This window comes from Panicum virgatum, chromosome 5N, assembly GCF_016808335.1.
Source record: "Panicum virgatum strain AP13 chromosome 5N, P.virgatum_v5, whole genome shotgun sequence".
Lineage (NCBI taxonomy): Eukaryota > Viridiplantae > Streptophyta > Magnoliopsida > Poales > Poaceae > Panicum > Panicum virgatum.
Window position 1 is genome coordinate 749567 of NC_053149.1, and position 24773 is coordinate 774339.

The window sequence follows — 24773 nt, forward strand, 5'->3', positions numbered from 1 at the left end:
ACAAGACAAGAAACAGAAAAAAAGGAAATCATTTGTAAGAAACAAGGAGCAAATCAAAGGATGACAGTGTTCTATCTCACAGTGGCATTGAACTACCAAAAGTGGAGCAAATCATAGGGTAGAATATAAAGGTCTTCACTGTCTGCCTGAATAGATTGTGAAAAATAATGTTTAAGTAGCATTCACCAAGTTATGTGTACAAGAAAGCTTGTTCAGAGATGAAAGACTAGTTTAGTCAGTTTTTTTGGCATCTATGCATGAGTTGGATTGACTTAAAGTCTTGGCACTTGGCAGGGAAGATGTCAGTGTTATCAACTTTTTTAAGCTTTGAGGCAAAGCATAATCTATGCAGGCAGCCTACTGGCTTTCCAATTACATAGACAGGCAGCAAAATTAACTATGGAGCCTATGTTATGTGTGAGGAAGAGAAAGCTCCTGTAGGATAGGCAGGTAACGAATATGCCATGCAACTTGTTCTACCTATCAATTTTGACCGGATTTCTTTGCTATGCAAATCATGCTCCATCCACTCCGCACCACGTTTAAAAACAACCTGATCGATCCGCCAGTGAATTTTCCATGATGCTTCTCCTCTCCTAATCTGCTCCTATATCTTAGGCTGCTGCATATCTCATATAGTTATGATAGCAAAGATCACATTCTTGATTCAAAGCAGCAAGCACTTACTCCCAACTGTCAATAAACTAGTTAGTAGTCCTGCTCGACAGAATAACATGGCGAGTGTTCATATTGTCGATCGAACGATTCTCGCATCCAATGAGCTCTGATTTGCGATCGATGCTTCCTTAGGTGATGTGTTGTACTCCTACATGTGAGCGTTAAGCAAAGTGCTTAGCATGGTACAAGAGAGATAATCATATATATATGGGCTAGAGGCTAGTGGAGGGGACTTGAAAAATGCATGCAAAGAGGGCCAGGAAAGCAAAGCATGAAGGAGCAAGCTTGGGTTAGGCTCTAATATATGGAGATGGAGAGCAGCAGGCATTTGCATCTCTGACCACTAAAGGATGGCTTCAGGCCTCTGATGTGGATCCACTTGTCGACGCGCATTGCGATTGCTCATCATATATAATTCATTCAGGAATGGCATTTTTGCGCGCCAGAATAAAGCGAAAGACGCCTTTTCCCTGCGCCTTCGGCTCTGTTTCTGCTAATATATTTTATGTTTCCATTGATTCCTCCTAACTAATGCTTGTGGGTTTTGTTTTTCCTTTCAGTTCAAGTTTATCGTCAGTAGACCCCTCAGGCCTCAGCAGTGGATGCTGATAAGCATGAAAATGGAGAGCCTATTGGCTGCTACTGCAACTGCAACTGCAATGCCATCTTTTATTGCTGTTAAGCTGCCAAGAACCTTCTGAATGTTGGAACCAGCACTGCCTGCACATAAACACAATGCACTTGGTCCCCATGTCCTAACCTATCTGCATCCTAGGGGCTTACGAAATGCTTGATTCAACTGTTTATGGAATGCAACCAACTTCTGACGACGGCTCCTGTCATTGCAATGGTGACGGCAACGACATCGTGTTGAATTCGACTCAATCATTGAATTCCGTAGGAACTGAAGGGTTTTCCCTATGAAATTTAGTATTGCTCTAGTCTGAATGGCTAACTTGGCCGGTGGGCAAACTAGCACTGTTCCAGCATGTGGTCGAACACGAGTGCAGATAGCAGGTAAAGCTTGTATGATCCAGGATAGGATCTGGATCGAAGCCTGGGATTGAAATGGGCCAGCAGCACGTGCATTCAATCTAGCGTAGCGTTAGGTGAGACAACTGACCTGATCATGACAAAACCAATTCTTTTAAATCTCCTTCTGAATTTGACTTGATTTGATGGATGAGGCCGCTCACTCTCCTCGTCGGGAGGGGCTTGCACGACTCCTTTTCGCAATGTGCTGTGTCGAGCCTGTTTCGGACGCCTGAAATGACCTGCAAATTGACCGGGTGCAAAAGCAAGCACTAGCTAGCTTCCATGTCTTCAGTTCTGGCAAGGATAACTGTTATATCCATGCATGCCCTGCCATGAAACTGTGACAGTCAAATAAAATTATAAAAAGGTTGAACTGATAAAGGATATCAGGAGGTGAATCATGGGTATGTGATATGTTTCTTCTCCAATTTCTCTGTCGCAGCCGGAACTCGCAACTCAGTAGAACAAGTGTGACTGGACTGGTGCCGTTCTATGCCGCTCTGTGAACCATCACAGAAGGCACAAAACGGCACTGAGGAAGTCTTAGTAGTACAGACAGCCAGATTTCCTTCTGGGGAAAAAAATACTACAGAGTTTCAGCATCTCTATGTGCTTCCATCTTAACACGCAGCAAACTACAGCACACTGTTGTTGACAATAAGCATCGCAGAATATATACCACAAAGTTCCCAGGTGAAGGTGGGAGCAATTATACATGATCATAACATTTGCAACGAGGGAAAATAGGAACAACGAACATGAGGAGGTCTGGCAAAGGTTATGACAGTAAGATTCACATATACCCGAGTCTGCCATCCAATGGGGTAAAATCTCAACATTTGCTTCATATAGAAAATTGAACGAAAAAATTGAACTACAGGTTTACAAATCACCTTAACCAAACCAACAAATTCAAACTTATCAAGTCTAGCAAGACTGTCGGCCTTCACTTTTAAACACGAGTCATACAATAAGGAAGCAACAATATGCGGGGGGCCGAAGTGCCTTTGCTTGCAAATATTGGCAGCTTGCAACCACTTTTCCTTCAGAGAAACAACTGCACTCCAGATTTCTTGCTTAAAATTAGAGCAGCAGCCTACAGCAAGAAGAAAGGAATAAAGATCAAAAAAATCAGTACAGTATGAAGTTTCAGTTCCACACAGTGTCCTTTCTTGCAAAACTTAGATTTTTGTCCTTTTTTTCTGAGCTGTTCGAGGTACTTCATAATGTTATTGTCAAAAGAGGACTTGATTGCCTCCACAAAAGTCAAGAGTTATTGCCACAGTGATGGGGTAGTTTAATATAGTTTAATCGCAGATGTAGTAACTGATGCATTCCCAATTTTCCTAGATGGAAAAGACTCAATGCCATGGACCTAAAGACCATAATGCTGTAATAGAAGGGAATACATCAATACAAACACAAGAAGCGATGCATCAAGAGGTAAAAAATTTGAACCCTGAAAAACATCAACACAAAAGACTACAGAAAAATGTGGAACTTGGAAGTAAACGATTTAAGACCACAATAAAAGGATGGATCAATGCAAGTACAAACTGTTGTGCAACAGCTCGATAACAAGTGCAAACTCCTTATTTGCACAACAAGCAAATAAAACATAGCTGATTTGAACATCTGATCTATTAGTTCACAATGTCTACCTACCAGTTTTACAGAAGAGACATATCTGTTTTCATTTATTTTGTTATTTAGTCGGTTGAGATAGTCTCAAGTTATGCACCTTATTAACATGCAACTATAGCTTTTAATACAAACAATAAATGATGCATCACATAAGTTACTCTTTAGTCAATGTACATACACAGATAGAATGCAGTGATGCCCATCAACCTAGCTGAGAGAGGCTCAAGTTGCCATGCCACCATACACACGACGGCAAAACTGGAAACTCTTGGGAAAGTTTCCAAATAAGCTACAGCTTTGACTTTTCTTTTTCTAAATATCACCTCCCAAATCTAAATTGCCACAATGAAAAGAAAAGTTTCCAATCTTTACTTGACCATATCATACATATTATGCATGTGGCAGGAAAATAGTACATATTTAGTAGGCATTGAAAGCATCACTTCATTCGTGTAGGTCGTTCCGAGAAACTGCTTTAATGAGTAATATGCAATAGTGCAATATTTTTCATCTACTCATATAATATCCAAAGATGAATCTGTGAGTAAAATTGCTCTGTTTAGTATGTATGTAATCTCAACAAAGCACGAGACAAAAGGCTGAAGCAAGATTTAATTTACTTTTTTTTATTGCACGGACACATGGGATTTCATTTATGGAGTAAATTAGGAAGGCAAGACACCTACGAAGAGAATCCCATCTGTGGTCCGCTCCTCAATTCCTCTCATTACTTATCAGTGTATGCGATTAAAGATCTCATTGTATGATATACGATGTAATGTCAATGTGTCATCTATAGAATCATGCTATCACTTGATTATTTAATGGCATGTCATACAAGGCCACCAACATCAAGAAGCACCAGTTTCGCAACTGGTTTTACAAGAATTTAGTATTTGTGATGCTGTAATTTTCAGTTTCAACCATGTTAACTAGAACTTTTAGGAAAAAAAATGAATATTTGTATTTTGCAACTTTAAAATGGTCATATTAAATCATAAATGAAGTTATTCAGATGGCTCTACCATTTTGCTTCTGCATCCTGGATTTGCCATCAGAAACAGGTATGTGTGTGATTCTACTGTAAGCAAGAAGAAAATAAAGTTAAGGATGATGATTTGATGAAAGGAACACCCATGTTAATACCAGACATGATAGCCAAGAAAGGTTACAATGAATAAAATAGATTCATGACTAATGATAGTCAAATATCACCTTGAAGATTAGAGTCTTTGACATGTATGCCATTAAGAAAGTTCGTCGCGCTGTATATACCACTGAAAAGTTGAGTGGGTCATTTGTGCCATCGCGCGAACTTCTTTTGACATGTGTGCCATTCCATCCATATTCCGTTAGAACTTAACAGAGTTAGAGCCCTTACAGGTGGGACCCACCAAAGCAAATGACCATTATGCCCCTAGGTGTATATATCGAGTTTTCTCTCCTGTCCGCCCTTCCCCTCCCACCCAGCCGCCCCTCTCGTACGAGCGCCGCCGCCGGCAGTGCACTGGCGAGTCCGTCCGCGTCACTACCTCCCGGCCCCTTCCCGCTCTGCAGCCGCCGCCGCCAGGGCGTGCCGGTGCCTCTGGCAAGGCAACGGGCGGCAGGGGCGCCGGCTCCTTCCACGTCGCCCCCTCCCGGCACCCCTTCCGGCCTTCCCGCTCTGCAGCCGCTGACGCCAGGGGGGCCTGCAGCTGCCGCCAGCAAGGCAATGGGTGGCAGGGGCCCTAACCTAGAGCATGCCTTGCGGCGGTAGCGGCCGGCACCGGCGGCCCCCTAGCGCAAGGCACCGGCGGAGGCGGCGCCCCCCTCGCAAAGGGCACCTGTGGAGGCGCTGCTGCAGGGGAGGGCGGCTCAGTTGCATGAGCACCCGGTCAAGCCAGCGCGGCTGCTGGCGCGCCGCGGCGCGGGCCTGCCGCAGGGGGCGTAGCAGGTCGGCGCGGCTCCCGGCGCCCCTGCTGGGCGCAGCTCCCAGCGGCCCTGTTCGAGCAGCGTCGGCCGCCCCTGGTGCAGGCGCTGCAGGCATGGACGAGCCTGATTCTTACCAGGATCCTGAAGCAGCCGCCAGATTACTAGTGTCCGGTGTCATGATTCTGATTCCCGAAGCAGCTACCGGATTACGAGTCCAGTGTCCGGTGTCTCTAGCTAAGAGAGTTTCCGTCTACATATTCTTCTTATTTTGGAGTAGGGCCGGATCTCTTTCAGAAAAGCAGAAGGGCATTAGAGTCATTTTGCACCTCCGTTAGCCTCCGTTAAGTCTCCATCCGTCAAAAGTGGCACACATGTCAAAAGAAGTTCGCGCGATGGCACAGATGACCCACTCAACTTTTCAGTGGCACATACAACGCGACGAATTTTCTTAATGGCATATATGTCAAAGACCCTGAAGATTAACATAGTCCGAAACAGATTACCACAGTTATGGTTATGGGTGCTTCTTCACTGGGACTGCTCAGATCAAGCGTGCTATCATCCTAGGGAATGAAGTTTTGTTCCTTGTATTATCCAGTTAAGTTTAGGACAAATTGAAACTACAAGTGCTGCAGCATTGCTTGTAGTATTCCTTTGGATTTCTTTTCCCCCAAACAAGTTGTGCAGTTCCGTCAAAAGTGCAGACTCATTTCGTTGGTAACAGACACAGAAATCAGTTCCCCAAACCTTATACCCATACCACCATGTGTATGTACAGGGGATCAGTTTAATAACAAAAATCGAGCCAGCAGAGCAAAATAATAATTCTCAATCATGGCGATATTTTCATCCCTGAGAAATACTGGAAATCTAAATTCTATATTCCATCCACATCCTCAATGAACCAATATTGTGCAGAAAGTATACATCTCTGATTTTTACCTCACCAGTCAACTCCTCTGCTGAATTCAGATTAGCACTAAACTCCACACATGACACATCCCATCCTATGGTTGTCCTTTCTGCTTTAGCTTGGATGCTCTAGAACTATGCCAGGGCAAGCTTAAACTGAAGTTGTGTTTCTAGGTTGGGTTATACTAGTCTAATAGATGCTAAACACAATTTGGGCTCTTGTCGTGCCAATTTTTTGAAGCAGGAATCGTGTGCCTAACAACTAGTGTACAATCCTACTGCCGCTTTACAATTCAAATGTTGAACCAGCAACGCACTTGAACCATATCACATTCAGCTGCTGTCTTCATGTCCCAAAGCATTGATGATACAGCCATTTGCCGTCAGGAGAAGAAACCTTGGCCAACTGTGTAACGCAGAAGTTACAGTAACAAAAAAAAGGGGCCCTCTATAACAATTCCATATGGACAGTGGATGTGAAGACAAGACATGATCATCTGTGCTGGAGCCTGGAGGTGGGGCACAGCTAGCGGCATCCAGCAGGGTAGACATCCTCTGCCTCCCTATATGATCCAAGCAGAGCCATATTTGCCAAGATCGCAATACAGATTGTAGGATCATAAAGATTGCATAATGTGGATCTGAATTTGATAAGATCTGTCGTAAGTTCAACAGTGCGAGTAACTGAATGGCAGTGATTAACACACACTAAGGTAAAGGTTGCATTTTTGGTTGTTTTTCTGTGAGTCTGAACCCTGGAATCATAGAAATCACGGCACCAGGAGGCTGAGAGGAAATGCAGTACCTTGAAAACTTGTGTAGGTATTTACCGGCCAATGCAGCTGAATCCCCTGCAGACTGCGAGCCATGCGGCGAAGAGGACGGCTAGGAGTACGAGATCCACGAGTATGACCATCCAGAGCTGTCGCCTCCAGGCCCAGGCGGCGGCGCCCCCGTGGTGGTGGCGGTCCCGCTTGGGCGTCCTCCGCGCAGCGAGCTCAGCGTCCCTCCTGGCCGCCTCCTGGGCCTCGGCCTCGGCCTCTGCGGCGGCGACGTCGCGCGCCTCGCGCGCGAGCGCCGCCTCGTCGTCGGTGGGGAGCGGCAGGCGCATGGCGAGGCGCGGCATCTCGGGGCGCATCCTGTCCTCGGGGAGGCATCGCAGGCGGCGGAGGAAGAGCAGGAGCTGCGCGGCCGGGAGGTGCGGCGCCCGGGAGACGGCGGCGAGCGCGAGCGGGGGCGCGAGGAGCAGCGCGTGGGCGCGGCCGGCGGCGGAGTGGGTGAGGTGGCGGTGGTGCGGCGGGGCGGCGGCGACGAGGGCGGCGGCGAGCGGGGGGAGGTCGTCGGCGTCAGTGGGGAGCTCGGCGACGAGGTGGGTGTCGCGGAAGACGCAGGCGTAGAGCAGCGGGTGCGAGGCCGGGAGCATCCGAGGCAAGCGGGCCCCAGGGCGGGGAGCGGAGAGAGAGATCCGAGTGGGTGACGGGGGCGGCGCGGCGACTGCGAAGCGCTGGAGGAGGGAGGAAGGAAGAAGGGGGTCTGGTCTGGGTGGATCGTGGTTGGCTCTCTGTGAGAGTGCAGCTCTGCCCTTCTCCTCCTTCCCCCTCCCCTCCCTCCCCTCCCTTTGCCAAGAAAATTCATTCCAGTTTTCAACAGTTTCTTTCTCTTCTCAAAAAAAGGGGAATGAAAAAACATTCAACGCGAAAAGCTTCTTTTATCTGTTCCCTTTTCTTTTTGGATTGGATGTCTACATTATCTAGTAAAAGAAAGGCGAGAAATGGTTATGCTGGAGCCGTGATAGCAGACGACAGATCATTTCTTTTTGTTTTTTTTCTGTAACATAACACTTAGTAACTGAAATAGTTCATCTATCTATTCCACTAATCTTACCTAATGTCAAACTTGTTGTGTGCCAAGGCGGAATAATGCCGTTGCGTTGAGATCTCGCAGCAGCATGGTTTATTATTCGTTTCCTTGGTCCTGCATCTATCCATGTGCTGCTTTGTTGCTCTGCTCGTTGAGGTGCCCTGGGATTGGCAAGGATTGACTGACTGATTGCTCATTCATATCCATGTTTTTTCACCCACTCATCCAAGGGCATGTTTCAATGTTAAGTCGCATCTATTAACCTTCATATATTTACTAAAATAATATTTAAATCTTGATTAAAATTTAGACTATCCATTAGCACTCCTGTTTGGATAGGCTAGTGCTAAAATTTAGCACTTTCACCCATTAGCACTCAGACCTAAGATTATATGCAATACCCTAGTTTATAAGCCAGAGCTGTGAATGAATATGATGGGATGCCCCTAGCATACCTGCAATTTGTTTAGTTTTTTTCAAATCCATTTATATAACGTTGTGTTCGCTTGGCTGTGGTTGGTGCTGATTTGTTATGAGAGAACAGTACTGCTGACTGGCTGTTAGCTGGTGCTGATTTAGTATGAGAGAATAGTATTGTTAACTGTTTGGCTGCCAAGCCAAACGAACCGAGCGAATATGCACAACTCTGCAGCCAACATATATATTCAAGGAATGGAATCATCATACCATACGTGTACAATATACATACAGTGGATGCTACTGGAGTGTATATGTATACATACAAATGTAGTAGTAGTAGTTCAAATCTCTTGAATGAATGAACAAAGGGATGATGCAGTGCAAGCTAGTAAGATGCTATTGATGACGCATGGAGGATGATCCGTAAGACAGATAGATTCAGTGGCAGAGTGGGCACATCATGAGTCCGTTCTCGTTGCACTTGGCGCACCTCTCCACCTGATGCTGATGGCCGCCTCCCTCCGCCACCACCTTGCGGCGGCTGCCGCCGCACTCCCAGCACGGCACGAAGCGCGCGCCGCCGCAGCCCTCGCAGCCGCGGCCGTCCATGGCCGCGCCCGCCTCGCCGCGCGCCTTCACCCAGCGCATCATCTCCCTCAGCCTCCCGGACTCGGCCAGCTTCACGCACTCCTCCGCGCCGCCCACGTACCGCCCCATCACGAACAGCCGCGGCGGCGCCGCCGCGCCATCGCCGGCCAGCTCCCGCAGCTCGCGGAGGTACTCCCCGTGCAGCGACACGTCGCGCTCGTCCACCGCGCCCACGCCCGCCGCCTCCGCGCAGGCCTCCACCACCCCCCGCGCGCGCTCGCAGTCCTCGAAGGTGCGCCGCACGCCGTGGAGCGTCGTCGTGTACAGCACAACCCCACCGCCCGCCGCGCCCGGCGGCCGCCGCTCGGGGCAGCCCTCGAACGGGTCGCGCCGCTTCCACCTCGGCGCGCTGCCCGCCTTGCTGCTCTCGCGGTCGCGCATCAGGAAGGGGTTGTCCTTCACCACGCGCCGCCCCGCCAGCTCCGGCGGCGCTTTCTTGCCAGCCTCCTCGTTCGCGGCACCACCACCAGCAGCAGCTACGGCCGTCGTCGTCGTCGGCTGCTGCAGCTTCTGCTCCGCTGCTGGTTGTTCTTCTTCCTTCTTCTTCTTGGCCATCTTCTTCTTCTTCTTCTTCTTGGGATCCGGTGGCTTGGTGTTGGCCTGCTTGGAATCCAGCAGCACGGGCTTCATGTCCTCCAGGGCCTTGCTGACCTCGGACCACGAGGCCGGGGCGAGCTCGTAGCCCTCGAGCTTTTCCAGGAGCGGGAGCGGCACGACGGTCTTCTCCTCTTCCTCGTCGTCTTCCTCATCGGTTTCTTCTTCCTCCTCTTCGTCGTCATCTTCCTCGTCACCGGCTTTGTTCTTGGCGATGAGCCAGGGCTCCTCGACGGCGCTGATGTCGAAGAGGGAGACGCTGGTGGGCGGCGGGCGGTAGACGTCGGCCACAGCGACGTCCGCGCTGGCCTTGGAGCCCCAGCACCCCATAGTCTAGCCTAGCTAGCTCATGGAGGAGTAGAGCAGTGAAAATCGAAGAAGAAGAAGACGGAGGTTGTGGTGGAGGGAAGGGCAGCTAGCAGAGTTTTTGAGCGGCTGCCTTGCTCTCTCATGATAAGATGACGACGATGCGTCAACGTCCAGCAGACAGAGCAATTCGATTTACACAAACAAAATTCAGAGTACAACAATAAAGGAAAAATAAAAATTCAGACGCCAGGGACATACATACATACATACATACATACTCTTTGCAACCAAACATAGCATAGTTACATATAATTAATCCCTGCAACCTAAGGCACTCTTTGCAACACGAGAAGATTTTCTCCAAGGACTTGGAAAGAAGAACATTGGAGAGAAACTCAGAATCCAGCATTCCAGAGAACGCAAGGCTTAAACGTGGAGCAGAGCACAACAGCAGCACACAGATATTGACAAAACAAAACGACCCACCAGATAGCGATCCCACAAACATGCAAACAAATTGGTTTTGCAAGCAGCTTGTGGCCATATGATCTATCTGTCTGTCTGTCACTGATGCTGTGACCAAGTATTTGCCTTGCCCTCCATGGTCCACCTTCTCAGCCGACAACATCCAAATCTGGCCCTATTGCTACCCTTGCATTTCATTCAGGCCACAATTGTTATTTCTGGCTGCAACAATTTTGACTAAAATTATTCTTTCCTTTCCTTTTTGCAGATGCTGGCACTTGTAGCACCACAAAAGGCACAGTTTGACAAAGACACGAGGAATTACACATTATTATGCATACAAATACCATAAACACTTCCCAAACCTTGGTCGCAACCGATAGGCACTAGCCGCATTGGTGCTTCTTAGAGATACAGATACCAAAGAAAATGGTATTTCTCATCTCATAAAAGAAGGCTAGAGGCTGATTTCCGGTTCACGCATACTGCTTACAATAAGCAATACATTTCGGGTGCTACCCGGAATGTGCCCCATATCTCTAAGGGGCGAGTTTGGAACATTCTTCAACAACCTAGAAAGAACCAACAGATTGGGACTTTAGTCTCTATCTATTCAGCCTAATTAACCTCTTGGACCATATGCCACTCAGGCAAACAGGGATGCATATTCACAAACACGAACCCACATTTTTGTCACTAGCTTCAATGCCTACACAATTAACATCGCCATAAATTCCACCAGCTGCTTTAGATAAGATATATATTTTGTTGAAATGAAACAAACAAAACATTAGGAACAGATGCATCACCTTTCCAGGATCGCGATATCATGGGCCAAATGATTCACTTATAACAAATGCTTCAACAAGACTCCGGGCAGCATGCATCTGGTCTGGTGTGCCAGATATTAAAACAGCAGAGTCCATTGAATCAGCTATAGGTTCAGCGACTGTTATCTTAGCTTCCGAAAACTGCGCACAAATTAAATAGGTCAAGCACGCTTATCACAGTTAGCAAGACATGCTAAACAAAATACTAGTTGAATACAGACCTCACGAATCCTATCCAAACAACCTCCATCTTCACCACAGAGAGCGGGAATAACTAATCTTGGAACTAAGACCTCTGCAGTCACGTTTGGCATCAGGGATGACTGACCAGGACTGCAATGACAATTTTCTCAGGTTTAAACACCTAAGTTGTTGATCAAGAGTGTGAGTGTATACAAAAAGACAGGGTATGAGAAAAGAAACAGACCCAGAAAATCCACCAAGTTCTCTATGCCCTGCTCCGGGGATATCAGGTATTGACATTGGATCACCGATATCACGCATGCCCTACAAAATTTTGGACCAGAACTGCATCAGAATAAGTATAAGGAACATGGAAGTCTATCAAAAGATGCATCATGCCAAATCTGTTGATTTTGCTGCTCAAGCAGTAGTGATCAGTTGGCTTGGTACCTTCACTGTCCAAGGGGCAGAGATCCCATCCAATGGCCGTCCCATAAAATCTTTATGAAACAGAGATGGAGATTCATGGTTCCCCACATAAGGACCAAACTGAGAATCTAACAAACCAAAAGGTGGCCGCATATTAGGACCCATTCCAGGCATTCTGTCTCGGAAAAGATGGTTACGAAGCCTAGCAGTTATCTGCATTAGAGCTTCTTGAATGGCTTCACAGCCCCCGCTTATCTAAAAACAGCAATTTTACAGATAATTAACAAACAAATAAATACAGGTAAAATATGAATTAGAATTTCATCGGGGCAAACAAGATCTCCATACATTCTTTCAACAATTAAATTCTTGAACACTGCACAACAAAAACAGACCTGAATAACTTCATCATCTTCTGGGACACCACTCGGGATCTTGTCTTTGCTCAACACAATTATAAATGCTCCAGAAAGCTTCCTCATTTCAGCTATGACACTACCACCTTTGCCCAGAAGGCAACCAACTTGGTTTGGTGAAACAATCAGCCTACATATTGCAGGACCCTCCTTATCTGAGGTAGGCAGCATAAGTTTTCGCTGCACATGCAAAATGGCATTCTGAGCAGGGGAAATTCCATCACCTGGATGCTGCAGAACAAAAAAAAAAGGAGAAACAGATACATCAGTGATCAGTGACTAGTCTCTCCTTTTAAAACGTCGAATGACAGTGGTAGTGAAATATTAAGAGCTAAGTCCATAGAAACCTTATAATTCCTTTATGAGTTCCAAAAGCAAAAATTAAAAGTCACCAAATGAATTAATAACTCTCAAGAGTCAAATAAAGAACAAAAAACTAATTTAGGTAAGCAAGAAATAACTACAAAAAATAAAGCTATGCAAACAAATTTTTATGCCATCAAAACTTCTAACACTCCCTGGTAAGTAGGTTGTGGATTTGATGGAAATTTTATCCTAAGTTTTAACAAGATTAATTGCAAGCTGCTGACAAGCACATTTCTGGTTGCTGCCTGCCTGCAGTCTTGCTCTTCCTAGTAAATGTAACCCATAAAGTGGTTCCAAGAGGGATATCTGTATATGGAGCATGCAAAAATAAGTTGACATTGCACTAACACTAATTATGTCCAGAAAATTTACAATTCAAGAAACATGAAATGGAGTTTCACAAATAAAGGTGTATTATGCAAACAAATTTTTATGCCATCAAAACTTCTAACACTCCCTGGTAAGTAGGTTGTGGATTTGATGGAAATTTTATCCTAAGTTTTAACAAGATTAATTGCAAGCTGCTGACAAGCACATTTCTGGTTGCTGCCTGCCTGCAGTCTTGCTCTTCCTAGTAAATGTAACCCATAAAGTGGTTCCAAGAGGGATATCTGTATATGGAGCATGCAAAAATAAGTTGACATTGCACTAACACTAATTATGTCCAGAAAATTTACAATTCAAGAAACATGAAATGGAGTTTCACAAATAAAGGTGTAACTCAGCTGAATGCCATTATATGCAGCAAGCAGGTCAGAAAATACATTAAATAGGGACAGATGAAAATCTGATGCAAATATTTTGCAACAAGAGATAATGAAGGTGGTTACCGCAGGTCCAGATATATTTATGATACGATCATCTGTTTTTGGCAGTGTCTCAAGAACTTTTATTTCACAGCCTGTATCATTTTGGATAGTTTTAACCGTGTTTCCACCCTTGCCTATTACACTGCCAACCTTGTCTTTTGCACACAGTAACCTAAAGGAGAGGGATTCTATAGGAACTGAGGCATGGCCGTGTATTGGAGCTTCAGGTTTGATAGGAAAAGGAGCCATATTTGGTTGACGATCAATGATACCAAAAGGTCCATTGGGTTGCATTCCTGAAGCAAAGCCATCTGACTGGCTAAACAAAGACCGCGATGATGATCCAAAAGAATGAACACCAGCAACTACATCAGTTTCCTTGGGTGGATGAGCTAACAGCAATTCAGCTACTGCATTCAAACCTTTCCTTACTGAGTCAACCTCTCCATTGATCTGTTTGAATGATATATCAACAAACACCAAGAGCAAAAGTAAATATTTGAAAGAAAGATTGAATGATCTTACAACATGATCAAAGAAAATTTACAGGAGACACTAGATGAAAATGAAACACGATAATGAAATCCAATCCTGAAAAACGTACCTGGCAAAGTCTGTCATTGGGTAGTGCACATGATGGAAGTTTGTCCTTTGAAACACGGATTTCACAGTTGTTATCAATTGACATTTGCTTAATGACACTACCACCCTTCCCCAAAAGCCAACCTGCTTGGCTGTATAGCACCAATAATCGCAAAGAAACAGGAGCGCTCGCATCTGATGCATCCCCAGTTTCATTGTCCTCTTCAGCTGCAAAAATCCTGTCAAAGACAAACAAAATGGCCTTCAAAGCTGATGGCACTACCTTCTCCGGTTCTGACTTGATATCTTTTGGAACAAAGGGACCATCCTTTTCTTCCTTACTGTGATCTTTCTCCGAAGCATCCTTTTCTTCCTTATTGTGATCTGTCTCTGAAGCATCATTTTCTCCCTTACTTTGATCTGTCTCTGAAGCATCATTTTCTTCCTTACTGTGATCTTTCTCTGAACTATCATCATTTTCTTCTTTAATGTGCCCTTTCTCTGAATCATCCTTATTTTCCTTACCATTTTCTTTCTCTGGACCATCCTTCTGCTCCTTGCTGTTGTCTTTCTTTGAATCGTCCTTTTCCTCATTACTATAGTCTCTCTCTGAGTCATCTTTTTCCTGGTTATTGCGATTTTTCTTTGGATCATCATTGTTCTCCTTACTGTTGACTTTATCCTTCTCATGGTCACCAGAAGCAGAAACAGCAACACCTCCATCATTCTCTCCACCTTGCTTGCTAATAGCTTCTTCATCCTTGTCAATGGCAGATATGAAAACAACTCTCTCGTCACAACCAAGGACTGCTTTATCAACACTGATTCTCAATCCAGTTTCTTGCCGTATCTTTGCGATAATGCCGCCCTTTCTACCGATTACATTCCCAGATTTTGAAGCAGGGCAGAGAATGCGAAAGATAGGGACACCAGGCTCTATTTTGGACTGAGATTTATGTGAAGAAGAATGCTTTGTTTTCTGCCACTTGCCCCGGCCATTGTGATCTGAAGAATATTTCTGAAACGGCCTCTTGGAAGGTGTCATGCGTGAAGCCATGCCTTCTCCTGGAAACAGAGGGAAGAACCCATGATGTGAAATGAGGTACCAGTACCACAGCAGAAAACTTAATAAACAAAAAAATAGTAACTGCTGGCACACATGAAAAGAAAACTGAGAGCAATTGTTATATAGTAGTCAAGAAAAAAAATGAAACTAAAGAAAAATCCATCTCATTAGCATATAAGCATCTGTAGTTGGTTGGTAGCACTCGTTTAGTCACATGTAGGCTGTCAAGTAAGGATCAGAATACATGGCAAACTTTCAACGAAGGCGTTAGATCAAAACACGGTTTTTACAAGCAGCATAGGGCGGACCCAGCATAAGACAAGGGTGTACACATGTACACCCAATAGTTTTTGCAAACGAAATCGAAGTTAGCAGGTAATATTTTGTAACTGGATTCGGATCCGAATACAAATAGATTTATTAGGGTTTGGGGTGCTCCGTCTTGCAAAGCAAAAGGAAAGAGGAGGGGCGGGCATACCTGGAAGATGCTCGTCGCCGGCAAAGGGCTTGGCGAAGACGTGACAAATGGCGCCGCCGCTCGCCCAGTCGCCGCCGCCAGGGAAGGAAGAGCAAGGGAGAGAGTCCGAGAGAAGGGAGGAGATGTGAACCTGAGGCCCTGAGCCCTGGGCCGTGTTTGGTTTTGTCTGAAAAAAAAATTGGCGAAAACTTTTTGCATTTTTAACTATTTATTTAGAGTATTAAATAAAATCTAATTACAAAACCACCTGCAGGATCCACATGTAAATCGCGAGACGAATCTAATGAGGTCTTTGACCGCGTGATTAGAAAATGATTACCGTAGCATCACCGTAACAAATCATCAATTAATTACCGTTATTAGATTCGTCGCGAAAAGTTACATCCATCCCTGAAAAAAATTTTACAAATAGACTTTATTTAGTACTTCATACGGACATTCGTCTGTTTGTGTAAAGTTGATGTGACACCTATCCAAACACAACCCTGAGCGGAATTTTGTTGTGAATGAGCCGAGCTCAAGCGAGCCTGTCAGCCTGCCACCTCAAACTCGGGCCGTGTTTAGATCGGGCCATAAAAGCCTTTTTTTTTGCAAAAACGGCATTTTTGTGTTTACGCATCTAAACGGGTCGGCGAAGTATTTTTTGGCATCGGAGGGCCGTTCGGCCGCATTCTCTGCCTACCAACTCCCCCCGGCGCCCCGCCTTATCCATTCGCCCATAGCATGGGCGACTCCCAACCCTAGCTCCCCCGCTCCATACTCGCCCCCCCCCCCCCCCCCGCCCTGCCGTGCACCCACCCTCCCGCCGCCGCCACAGCCAAGATCCAGCACCGCCGCCTGCAGATCTAGCCCCTGCGCAGGTGCAACGACCACCTGCGCACCTCCGCGGCCATTGACGACTACAACGACGACGCCTACAACGCCGGAGGCTACGGCAACGAGGACGATGGCGGCGCCGGAGACCTTTTCGGCGCCGGCGTTGGAACCAGGGACTTCCTGTCCATGGGGCCGGGGCCGTCCGCATAAGGTGGGTACGCCGCACAAGGTGAGCCTGCCCCCAAGTTATTTGGAATGTCCACACATGAATGCCTTTCGTGATTCAGTTGCGCTCGATTTGTTGCATCGAGGTTGAGCTGTGTTTATGTAACGGGACTTGTACTTTCTGTTGTAATTCGTGAGGACTTGTACTGTTGAGGACTTTAATTCGTGAGAATTTCTACTGTTGAGCTATGTGTTTCCTCATGTGTTGGAACTGGAAGCAGCATGCATCATGGAAATGGCCTACCCAGACAAGCGCACCAGCATGCAAACGAAATGGCCAGCATCGCATGCAGCCATGCAGCGGGCGCATGCAAGCATTTATTGATGATGTCCTGTACACTAGAATACAAAATGAGTCATCCAACTAAACACCTGTAAACACAAAAAAACTGTAAAGTTTTACATCCAACTTTAGGGCTGTAAAGTTTTTTTGCAAAATTTTGGATCTAAACACAGCCTCGAGCATCCGAGCCGGTCGATTGGGCCCGAGCTGGACAATATGCATCGGCTCAGTTACTTTAGGGTCCGTTTGGTTGCCCGCGTAAGTTCTAGCCAGGCTCCAGCAGTACAGGTATCTCATGTTTGGTTGCCTGTTTAAGGTTCTTAGCCAGGCTCTATCAATGCAAGGAGGGGGCCTTAGCCAGGCTTGCTGGAAACGGCCAGATCTAGCGTCTCCACGGAGCCAGGCTTGGCTTAGCTTCGGCCCGGTGTCTGCTCACCAATCCATTTGCCCACCGGTCTTCCCCGGTTGTCCGCTCACCGGAGATGCCCTTCCCCATGGCAGAGCTCCCCCGCCTGGCCGGCGGTGAGGCCCCGCGGCGAAGCTCCCCCGCACGACTGGTGGCAAGAAGGGTGAAGGATGGGTCCCGCCGGCAGAGAAGGGCGTTGGGGAGAGAGATGGCGGCGACGAAGAAGGTGAAGAAGGGGAAGAAGAAGGTCGACGGAGGGTGCTCACCGCACGCCACACTGGGTTGCCTCCGTGCATTCCATTTCCATTGGAGCTCAAGGCCGCCGACGAAGGGCGCCCACCTTGCGCCGCACTGCTTCTCACCTCCATGTGTTCCATCTCCATTGGAGTTTGAAGTCACGACGGTGATGGAAGTGGCAGAGCTCAATTCGATTCATTTGCCAGGGTCCTCGATCCGGCCATCTCGAGCTTGATTCGGCCACCTGGTCCATGGTACGATCATGCAAAGCTCGATTCAGCCACCTGGGATCTTCATGCGGCCACACCTATTGGGCAAGCATAATGGGCGGCGGCGGGAGCAGGGTCGCTGCATGAGCCTGCGCCTATGTTGGCGGCTGAGCGCAGGGTAGATCTTGGGTGGAGGAGTTCGATTCGGCTTGCTTTGAATCGCCATCACCATCGCTAGGGAGAGGAATCGACTGGAGCATGTTCATCACCGTCACTTCGTCAGCTAGCAGTGAGAAAGGACGAAAGGTGAGACGAAGTGAGTGGTCACCGCTGCAAAGAAGAGGTGATGCTACTCAAGTAAACCAAGCAACCAAACATAAGCTTACCCAATCGAGACTTATCTAAGTTAAGCAACCAAACATGGTCTATTGTATCTGTGAAGCCAGGCTTGGTCAAGTCAGGCTTAGAATTCTAGCCAGGCTAGACTTGGTCTGATAACCAAACAGACCCTTATAGACTGACTTCAACAGAGATAGGCAAACACATTTTTGCCTCTCCAACCTCTATGTTCAAACAATGCAAACTCGGGAGACAATGCATTCGAGGAGAGAGGGCGATGCAAAATTGCAATCCCTCTCCCCTCGAATGCATATAAGTCCGTGAGGCCAGACGAGCCCGCGGCGAGGAGCGGTCGGCGGGGCCAGGCGAGCCTGCGGCAAGGAGCGGCCGGCACTACCACGACCGCCTCCCGAGCGACGGCTAGCAGGAGCTCCCTCCGCTTCTCTCCCTTGGCCCGCATGACGACGCGGAGGAGCAAGGGACGCGGAGGCAGGGGAGGTGTAACAGAACCGCCCAAATCAAACCGGGTTAAGTGCGCTAACTATCATCTTAAGCGTTAATCAAGTAAACACGTACTTAAAACGGTGTAATCCGGCAGCCTGTTGGGTTAATGATCGAAAACACTGGAAGTCTCGCACGAAGACGAGCACAGATGATTACAAGCAGATAAAAGTTCTCAAATTTAATTTACAAAGCAGAGCTTTACAAAATGAGTTTTAAACAAATTATCAGAGTTCAACATGCAGCGGAATTTTAGTAGAAGTTTAGTTTAAAAACCACGATAACTACGATAACGTGAGGACGTCACATCGAGCCCACCAATGTAAATCCTGGTTAGCTCCAACCAGCAGTAGTTACCTGAAAACAGGGTGACAACAAACCCTGAGTATACTAATACTCAGCCAGGCTTACCCGACTAGTGGTATATACTTAGCCGACTCCTAGACATGCAAAGCTTTTTGGCTCTGGAGTTATTTTGCTCAAAAGCTACTAATAGTGGATCCTTACTTTCAATATTTTAGCTCAAATTTATCATACAAATACCAACTAGGTTTGTCTGAATATCTAGAGCACACATGGTTGATCACATTATCTTTTTAGAGTACCACAGTCATATCTCATAATCTCAACTTTCCAATCTCATTTCAATCTTTTACTACGATGTGACGCAGTGACCAAGGTTCTCTTAACCGAGAGAGACGGTGGATCGATCCGATTTAACCTTGCAAGATGGACCTAACTCACATGACACATGCAAACCACGCCGGGCCACACGCGTCAACTGTTCCCATCATTACCCCGACGTCTGAATCACGCCTGCCAAAACCCGGGTGAAGGGCCCCTCACAGCGAACTCCCAGAGAACCCGGAGATGACATACACTCCAACACCCGCCATCATTCCACTCCCAGAGTAGCATGTCACGATTCAAAGTTTCGTTGCAAATCAGGTAATTAGCTTACCGGTTTCGACTACCTCCTACTTCCGGCATGTGGTTAGTACTGTTCAAACTCGGTCAGCAGGGCCAACAACGGTACGGTCCTCAATCGACATAGGCGGAGGCTTACTTTCCATCCATTCCATATCCAAAACCAAAATCATCTCCGCCCGGTCTCCATTTTTCTTTCCTCATTGTTTCATTCTCAAGCCACGTTGCCATAAGTAACAAAAACCTATAGCTCGCGAGTGACAGCAATCACTCGACTTCTACCGGATCCTAGTTAAGCATGGCAATACTAACGACATATGTATACTAGTATAGACTCATAGGTACCTAGGGAGAAACATGCATACTAGGGTTCCATACAACTCCTAAAAATGTAAATGCACAAATACTTAAATAAACATTGAATACTCAAATTAGGGGTTATGCTCCGGGGCTTGCCTGGGTTTGACACAAAGTCAGTCAGTTAGCTTGCACCGGCTTGATAGCATCTCCGGCCCTAGCTTGCATCTTAGTCGGTCCTTCCATCTTGTGGGTCGGTTCATCAGTACACCATCTTCTGGATCGACTCCAACATCACCCTTCAGTTCTGCGCGTCACACATCTAGCGTACCTAAATGGGATGCAACAATGCGGATGTCTGAATGCATGGACAATGCATCGAAAAGGGCAAGCAAGATAAGCACAAGGTCGCTATTGCATGGGCACGAGCATCTAAAGAAGTGAAGGTTAATTAAACATCACACAAGTCTACCGTAGAGATAGCAAGTACAGCAAGCATGGTACACAACTAGCAGACAATATAAATAAAGTGTTTCGCTTCCAAAAAGCATTACATAAACTTATTTTGGAAAAGCTAAGACACAGCGTAAATCAGGAAAGGTTAGACTAGAACTTCATTAACTAGCAAGCAAGTATGAGCAAGAGAACACACTAAGGTTTTCATTTATCTTAACCAGCCAACATAAGCAAAATGGAAAAAAACTAGGGACTTCTATTCAACTAAAAAGCACATAGAACCCAGCGATATGAAAGCAACCCATATTCTGATTCTAGACGCAACCACCTGAAATGTAAACTGGACCAAGCAATATAAAGCAAACCACATATGATCTCAAATGAGTTTACACGCAACAAAGCATTTCCTAGCAACCGCATACAAGGAAAACTAACACTAGGAACCAAACAAAAAGTAAAAACTTAACTTGCAATCATAAACTGGTAACCAAATTTTACCAGCATGATAAGCTACTAAGAAGAAGTGTAAAAACAATTAACCAATATTTACTGATAACATAAAGCATTTATTTTATCCTCAACAACACAAACCGAACCAAAAATAGATTTACACACATGCACATAGCTTCTGGTTCTGAAATTTTTACAGTGAACTAGACATGTAAAGAGTAAGCTACTACATAAATTCCATAATTTTTGAACATCCAAAAACTGTAGATATTAAATACAAAAGCTAAAACAAGCATTAACCATGATTAATCAATACGTCATAGAAACATTAAAAAAAATAGCAGGTTAAATATATTTTTTTAAGTTCTACATGTCAAAATAAAGCTAACCCAACTGGTTTTACATTTTTACCATTTTCTACTATTTACTATGCATTTTCAAAGCTTGCAACCACTTAAATTAACATTTAAACTAGAGCAAAAACTATTTAGAAACTGAAGATCAACCTGTAAGTAAAGTTGTGGATCTTAGAACAAGGAATCCAACAAATTTTAGTTTGCATTTTTCTGATTTTCTATGATTTACTATGATTTTCCAAAGTTTCAGCCAAAAATTTCAAAAAGGTCCAGCGCGACACTATTCATATGAGTCTTGGTGTGTGCACAAGGTCCCTGGTCGCGATTTTTGGAACAGAGGAGGCTCAGGGAGCTCGATTCCGGCGATGGGGTGCTTCCCGGCGGCGAGGGAGAGGTGGGGGAGCATGAGAGACTCGAGAGCTACCTCTGGGTGGTCTCGGTTGATGCCGGGGTGGTCGGAGGAGAACCGGCGACGGGAGCAGGCGGCCGGCGGCGGCGGTGAGCGACCACGACGAGGTTCCGGTGGCCGATTCGGGGCGGGCTCGGGCCGAGGAGCACCGGTGGGGCGTGAGGAAGCTTGTGGGCGGGTCGGTTCGGGCCGAGGGAGGCCGAAGGAGGGAGCTCCACGGCGAGCAGGGGGGCGGCGACGCTGATGGCGCGCGGCGGCGCCTCTGGAGCACGAACAGGGGCTCGCCCCGGTTCTAGGAGGAGTGGAGCAGGTGCGGGGCGAAGCGAGGCGGCCTAGGGCGCGAGGAATCGCAGCGGGGCGGCGAGGGAAGGCCGGCGCGACGCCGGTGGCGGCACTCTGCTCAGCTCAAACCGGAGGAGGAAGAGAAAGGAAGGAAGAAGAAAAGAAGGCGCCCAGGGAGGAGGGGATAAGGTCGTGCGCGAGGGATAAGGCCGAGCGCGGCGTGGAGGGCGAGGATCGCCGGGCGTCGACGGTTGGAGGTCGCCGGCGACGACGCGTGGGCGTGCAGCATGAGCGCCGGGAGCAGTGAACACAGAGAAAACGATTCAACGAAACTTAACTCGATTTTGACCGTCCAAAACTCAAAATTTCATATAGAAACTCGAAAAATTTCAAAAATGAAAGTTGTTGAAAATTTGATTTCCTCCAACTTTTGTTTTAGGCAAAACTTCATTTGAAGATCAAATCATGGTTTAAAATTTGAAATGTTAAAACCAAGGCATTAATGTTCTATTCAAAGCAAAATTAAAAGTTTTCTTCAAATTTTGTGCTGAAACTTTAAAAAAAATCATAAACACGAAAGTTTTTCAACACTCCAAACTCTACAAGTTTGTTTTTTTAGACAAAAGTTTATTTAAGCAAGAATTTAAAAGTTATTTTTAAAACATGTTTCATTGGATTTGAAAAAATAGTCATCATTTCATGTGTTAACAAGCTAGCAAAAATGTAATTAAAAAATATTTTTTGAATGCACGGTTAGTGTTAATGACGATACCAAACACATGATTAACCTTAACTACAGGTGATTAACACCTGGGGTGTTACAACCCTACCCCCTTAAAAGAATCTCGTCCCGAGATTCAGAACGGAAGACTCTTAAGGGAAGAGGAGCAGACCAACCATCAAAGCCAGCAGGACAAAGTCACACTAGAGAAGATTGATGTTGACGATATGATCCTTTGCGGATAAAGAATGAGAACTTAGAGATAGTTTAAGAAGCAAGGTATAAGAAGCACGATATCTCCCACGATTTTATTCGATTGGTGACTTGTTCGATTTCAAGTGTTGTATGGCCTCTCGTTCTAACAGCAATGGCATAGGTAGTTTTGATCCTCTCGGCAGATTTAACAGGGTCGCTTGTCTGCCACCTTTTGACGACGACGATGCTTTTAAGAAGGCACTCAAACTGGATTCTGACACGGCTCTTAAACCAGGACGAATAATTAAGTTATGTGAGGTTTTCCGTTCAAGAAGAAAATGTCAAACAAAGCAAGGAATGATGATGAGACAAGGTGATCAACTTCTCATAGAGCTAAGATCACAACATGAGGAAAACAATTGTCGGCGAGATTCATCACAAGACTTATGGATAGCAAGTGATGATAGTACAAGAGATTGATTTACGAGTGGTGTTTGGAACATTCCTGCTCAGAGTTTATTATCTGAAAAAATCACTTTAGTGAGCAAAGTATAAAAAAGAATTAACAACTCATCCAGGTCATCATACATAGCAATAAGAGAAAAGGGGGAAAAAACTTTGTTCACACACTCCACCAATCGCCCATGTTTGTATTCATATAACACCATAAGTAATCGATGACTTGTAAAAAAGATCCACTTTTTATTTCCCAAAATGTCAAGCGCCCTCCATCCTAAAAGCATAGCTTTGGATTTAACTTTCGGTGCTTTGTACAACAAATTAGTTGTTGTCTATCAAGTACGTACGTAGATGGAAACGTGGGCTGCACTACACAATAGCAGTATAGGGCATGCGGTACTAGTATTTTGGTAGCATAAATCTTCAGATTATAGCCGGAGCGTCGACTAAGAACAGTGTTAGATTATCAAGTCGATCCAATTGGAGGAAAGAAATGATAAAAGCAGGAAGCAACAATGTCGTGCTAACGAGAGGTAGGAGAGGAGGAGCACGCCCACCTCGTCCCTCCCGTCGTTTGCCGGGGCCGGTCCCACCGAAGACCGCCACCCAGCTGCGGGCCCCGCGGCGTCAGCCAGTGCGGAAAGGAAAAGGCGCGCATGGTTAGAGCGGGCCTAAAACGTGTCAAGGGCCTCACGTTTTTCCTTAAATAGAGTTCACGTTTCCCACCACCCACCACCCTCGTCGCTGGCTGCCTCTGTCTGACAGATGGGACCACCGAGTCTCTGGTCCCATCCGTCAGTGACGTCTGGAAGCAACACTGGCAGTGCGCCTCGGGTGGGCACACAGGTCACGTGGCGTCACGAGCCCCCCCTCTCTCCCGATCCCGCCAGGTCCTATGACACGTGGCCAGCACGTGCTCACGCGGAGCCGGCCAGCTGCGGCAAAGGAGCCCGAGCCCGAGCCTAGCCGAGGAGGAGGGGGTTCACGTGCTGGAGGGATCCTCTGCGCGGTGCAGGTGGTGTGCTTATCCGGGCAGGCAGGGACAGGGCCCAGCGGCCCCAGCCGCCCAGAGGAGGGAGGGAGAGGGGCTCGTGGCGTGGGCGCCCCCGACCAACCGCGCGTCGGCACGTAGCGGCGGGACGCCACGCCAAGGCGCAAAAGTCAGCACAAGAAAAAAGACAAAAAAAGATAAAAAAAAAGAAAAGGCAAGCACATTGCTTTTGATCAATCAATCTATCCTAGGCGCTAGGCACTGGCCTACAAGATGAAGATTGGTTCGCACTTTCTCTTTTTAAGCAACTCTAGAAGACTCTTCATATCCATCTTAATTGTTAGGAATAGATATTTTGATGAAAAAATAGTCTTCAAGAACTTCTCTAAGTGATTATCCAAATATAGCTATCATCTATTCCGAATTTCTCACTAGCCAAAAATAGATAGTGAAAATGGCTCTTTAGAGTATAAATATGATATAGAAAAACTGTTGAAGAATGAAGATGCATAGAGAGCGAAATTTATGTAAATGACTCTCCAAATACTGATTTAGAGAGTGAAATTGAGATAGACTCTT

General features: G+C 46.3%; 3 protein-coding genes across 4 annotated transcripts; all 3 read right to left on the minus strand.

Moving 5' to 3' along the window:
* Positions 1-2387: 2387 nt before the first annotated feature.
* On the minus strand, positions 2388-7795 carry LOC120674201. Its single transcript, XM_039955338.1, has 2 exons — positions 6986-7795; positions 2388-2809 (listed from the first exon to the last, which is right to left on the minus strand). Exon 1 carries the CDS (start codon positions 7601-7603, stop codon positions 7007-7009), a length of 597 nt encoding a protein of 198 aa, XP_039811272.1. The 5' UTR covers positions 7604-7795; the 3' UTR covers positions 2388-2809; positions 6986-7006.
* An 882-nt stretch (positions 7796-8677) lies between these two features.
* On the minus strand, positions 8678-10174 carry LOC120674203 (glutaredoxin domain-containing cysteine-rich protein 2-like). 2 transcript variants are annotated; one of them, XM_039955340.1, is made up of 2 exons: positions 9241-10174; positions 8678-9193 (listed from the first exon to the last, which is right to left on the minus strand). In XM_039955340.1, the coding sequence occupies exons 1-2, from the start codon at positions 10030-10032 to the stop codon at positions 8846-8848; spliced, it is 1140 nt and encodes a 379-aa protein (XP_039811274.1). In that variant the 5' UTR covers positions 10033-10174; the 3' UTR covers positions 8678-8845. The 2 variants fall into 2 exon arrangements, with proteins under 2 accessions (XP_039811274.1, XP_039811275.1); XM_039955341.1 differs by having other exon boundaries at positions 8678-10174.
* Positions 10175-10262: 88 nt separating this feature from the next.
* Positions 10263-15815, minus strand: LOC120674202 (RNA-binding KH domain-containing protein RCF3-like). The gene is made up of 9 exons (XM_039955339.1): positions 15636-15815; positions 14114-15156; positions 13531-13962; positions 12314-12565; positions 11940-12173; positions 11734-11813; positions 11528-11639; positions 11286-11447; positions 10263-11185 (listed from the first exon to the last, which is right to left on the minus strand). The coding sequence occupies exons 2-8, from the start codon at positions 15146-15148 to the stop codon at positions 11304-11306; spliced, it is 2289 nt and encodes a 762-aa protein (XP_039811273.1). The 5' UTR covers positions 15149-15156; positions 15636-15815; the 3' UTR covers positions 10263-11185; positions 11286-11303.
* Positions 15816-24773: the final 8958 nt, after the last annotated feature.

Excerpts from the sequence above, each read along its gene's own strand:
- LOC120674201 (XM_039955338.1), bottom strand. The coding sequence starts at position 7,603 with ATGCTCCCGGCCTCGCACCCGCTGCTCTACGCCTGCGTCTTCCGCGAC.
- LOC120674203 (XM_039955340.1), bottom strand. The coding sequence starts at position 10,032 with ATGGGGTGCTGGGGCTCCAAGGCCAGCGCGGACGTCGCTGTGGCCGAC. Across the intron at positions 9,194-9,240 it reads ACGTGTCGCTGCACGGGGAG|GCCGCGGCTGTTCGTGATGG; the intron begins TACCTCCGCGAG and ends CGCGGCGGCGCC.
- LOC120674202 (XM_039955339.1), bottom strand. The coding sequence starts at position 15,148 with ATGGCTTCACGCATGACACCTTCCAAGAGGCCGTTTCAGAAATATTCT. Across the intron at positions 13,963-14,113 it reads CCAATGACAGACTTTGCCAG|ATCAATGGAGAGGTTGACTC; the intron begins GTACGTTTTTCA and ends TCATTCAAACAG. Across the intron at positions 12,566-13,530 it reads TAAATATATCTGGACCTGCG|CATCCAGGTGATGGAATTTC; the intron begins GTAACCACCTTC and ends TTTGTTCTGCAG.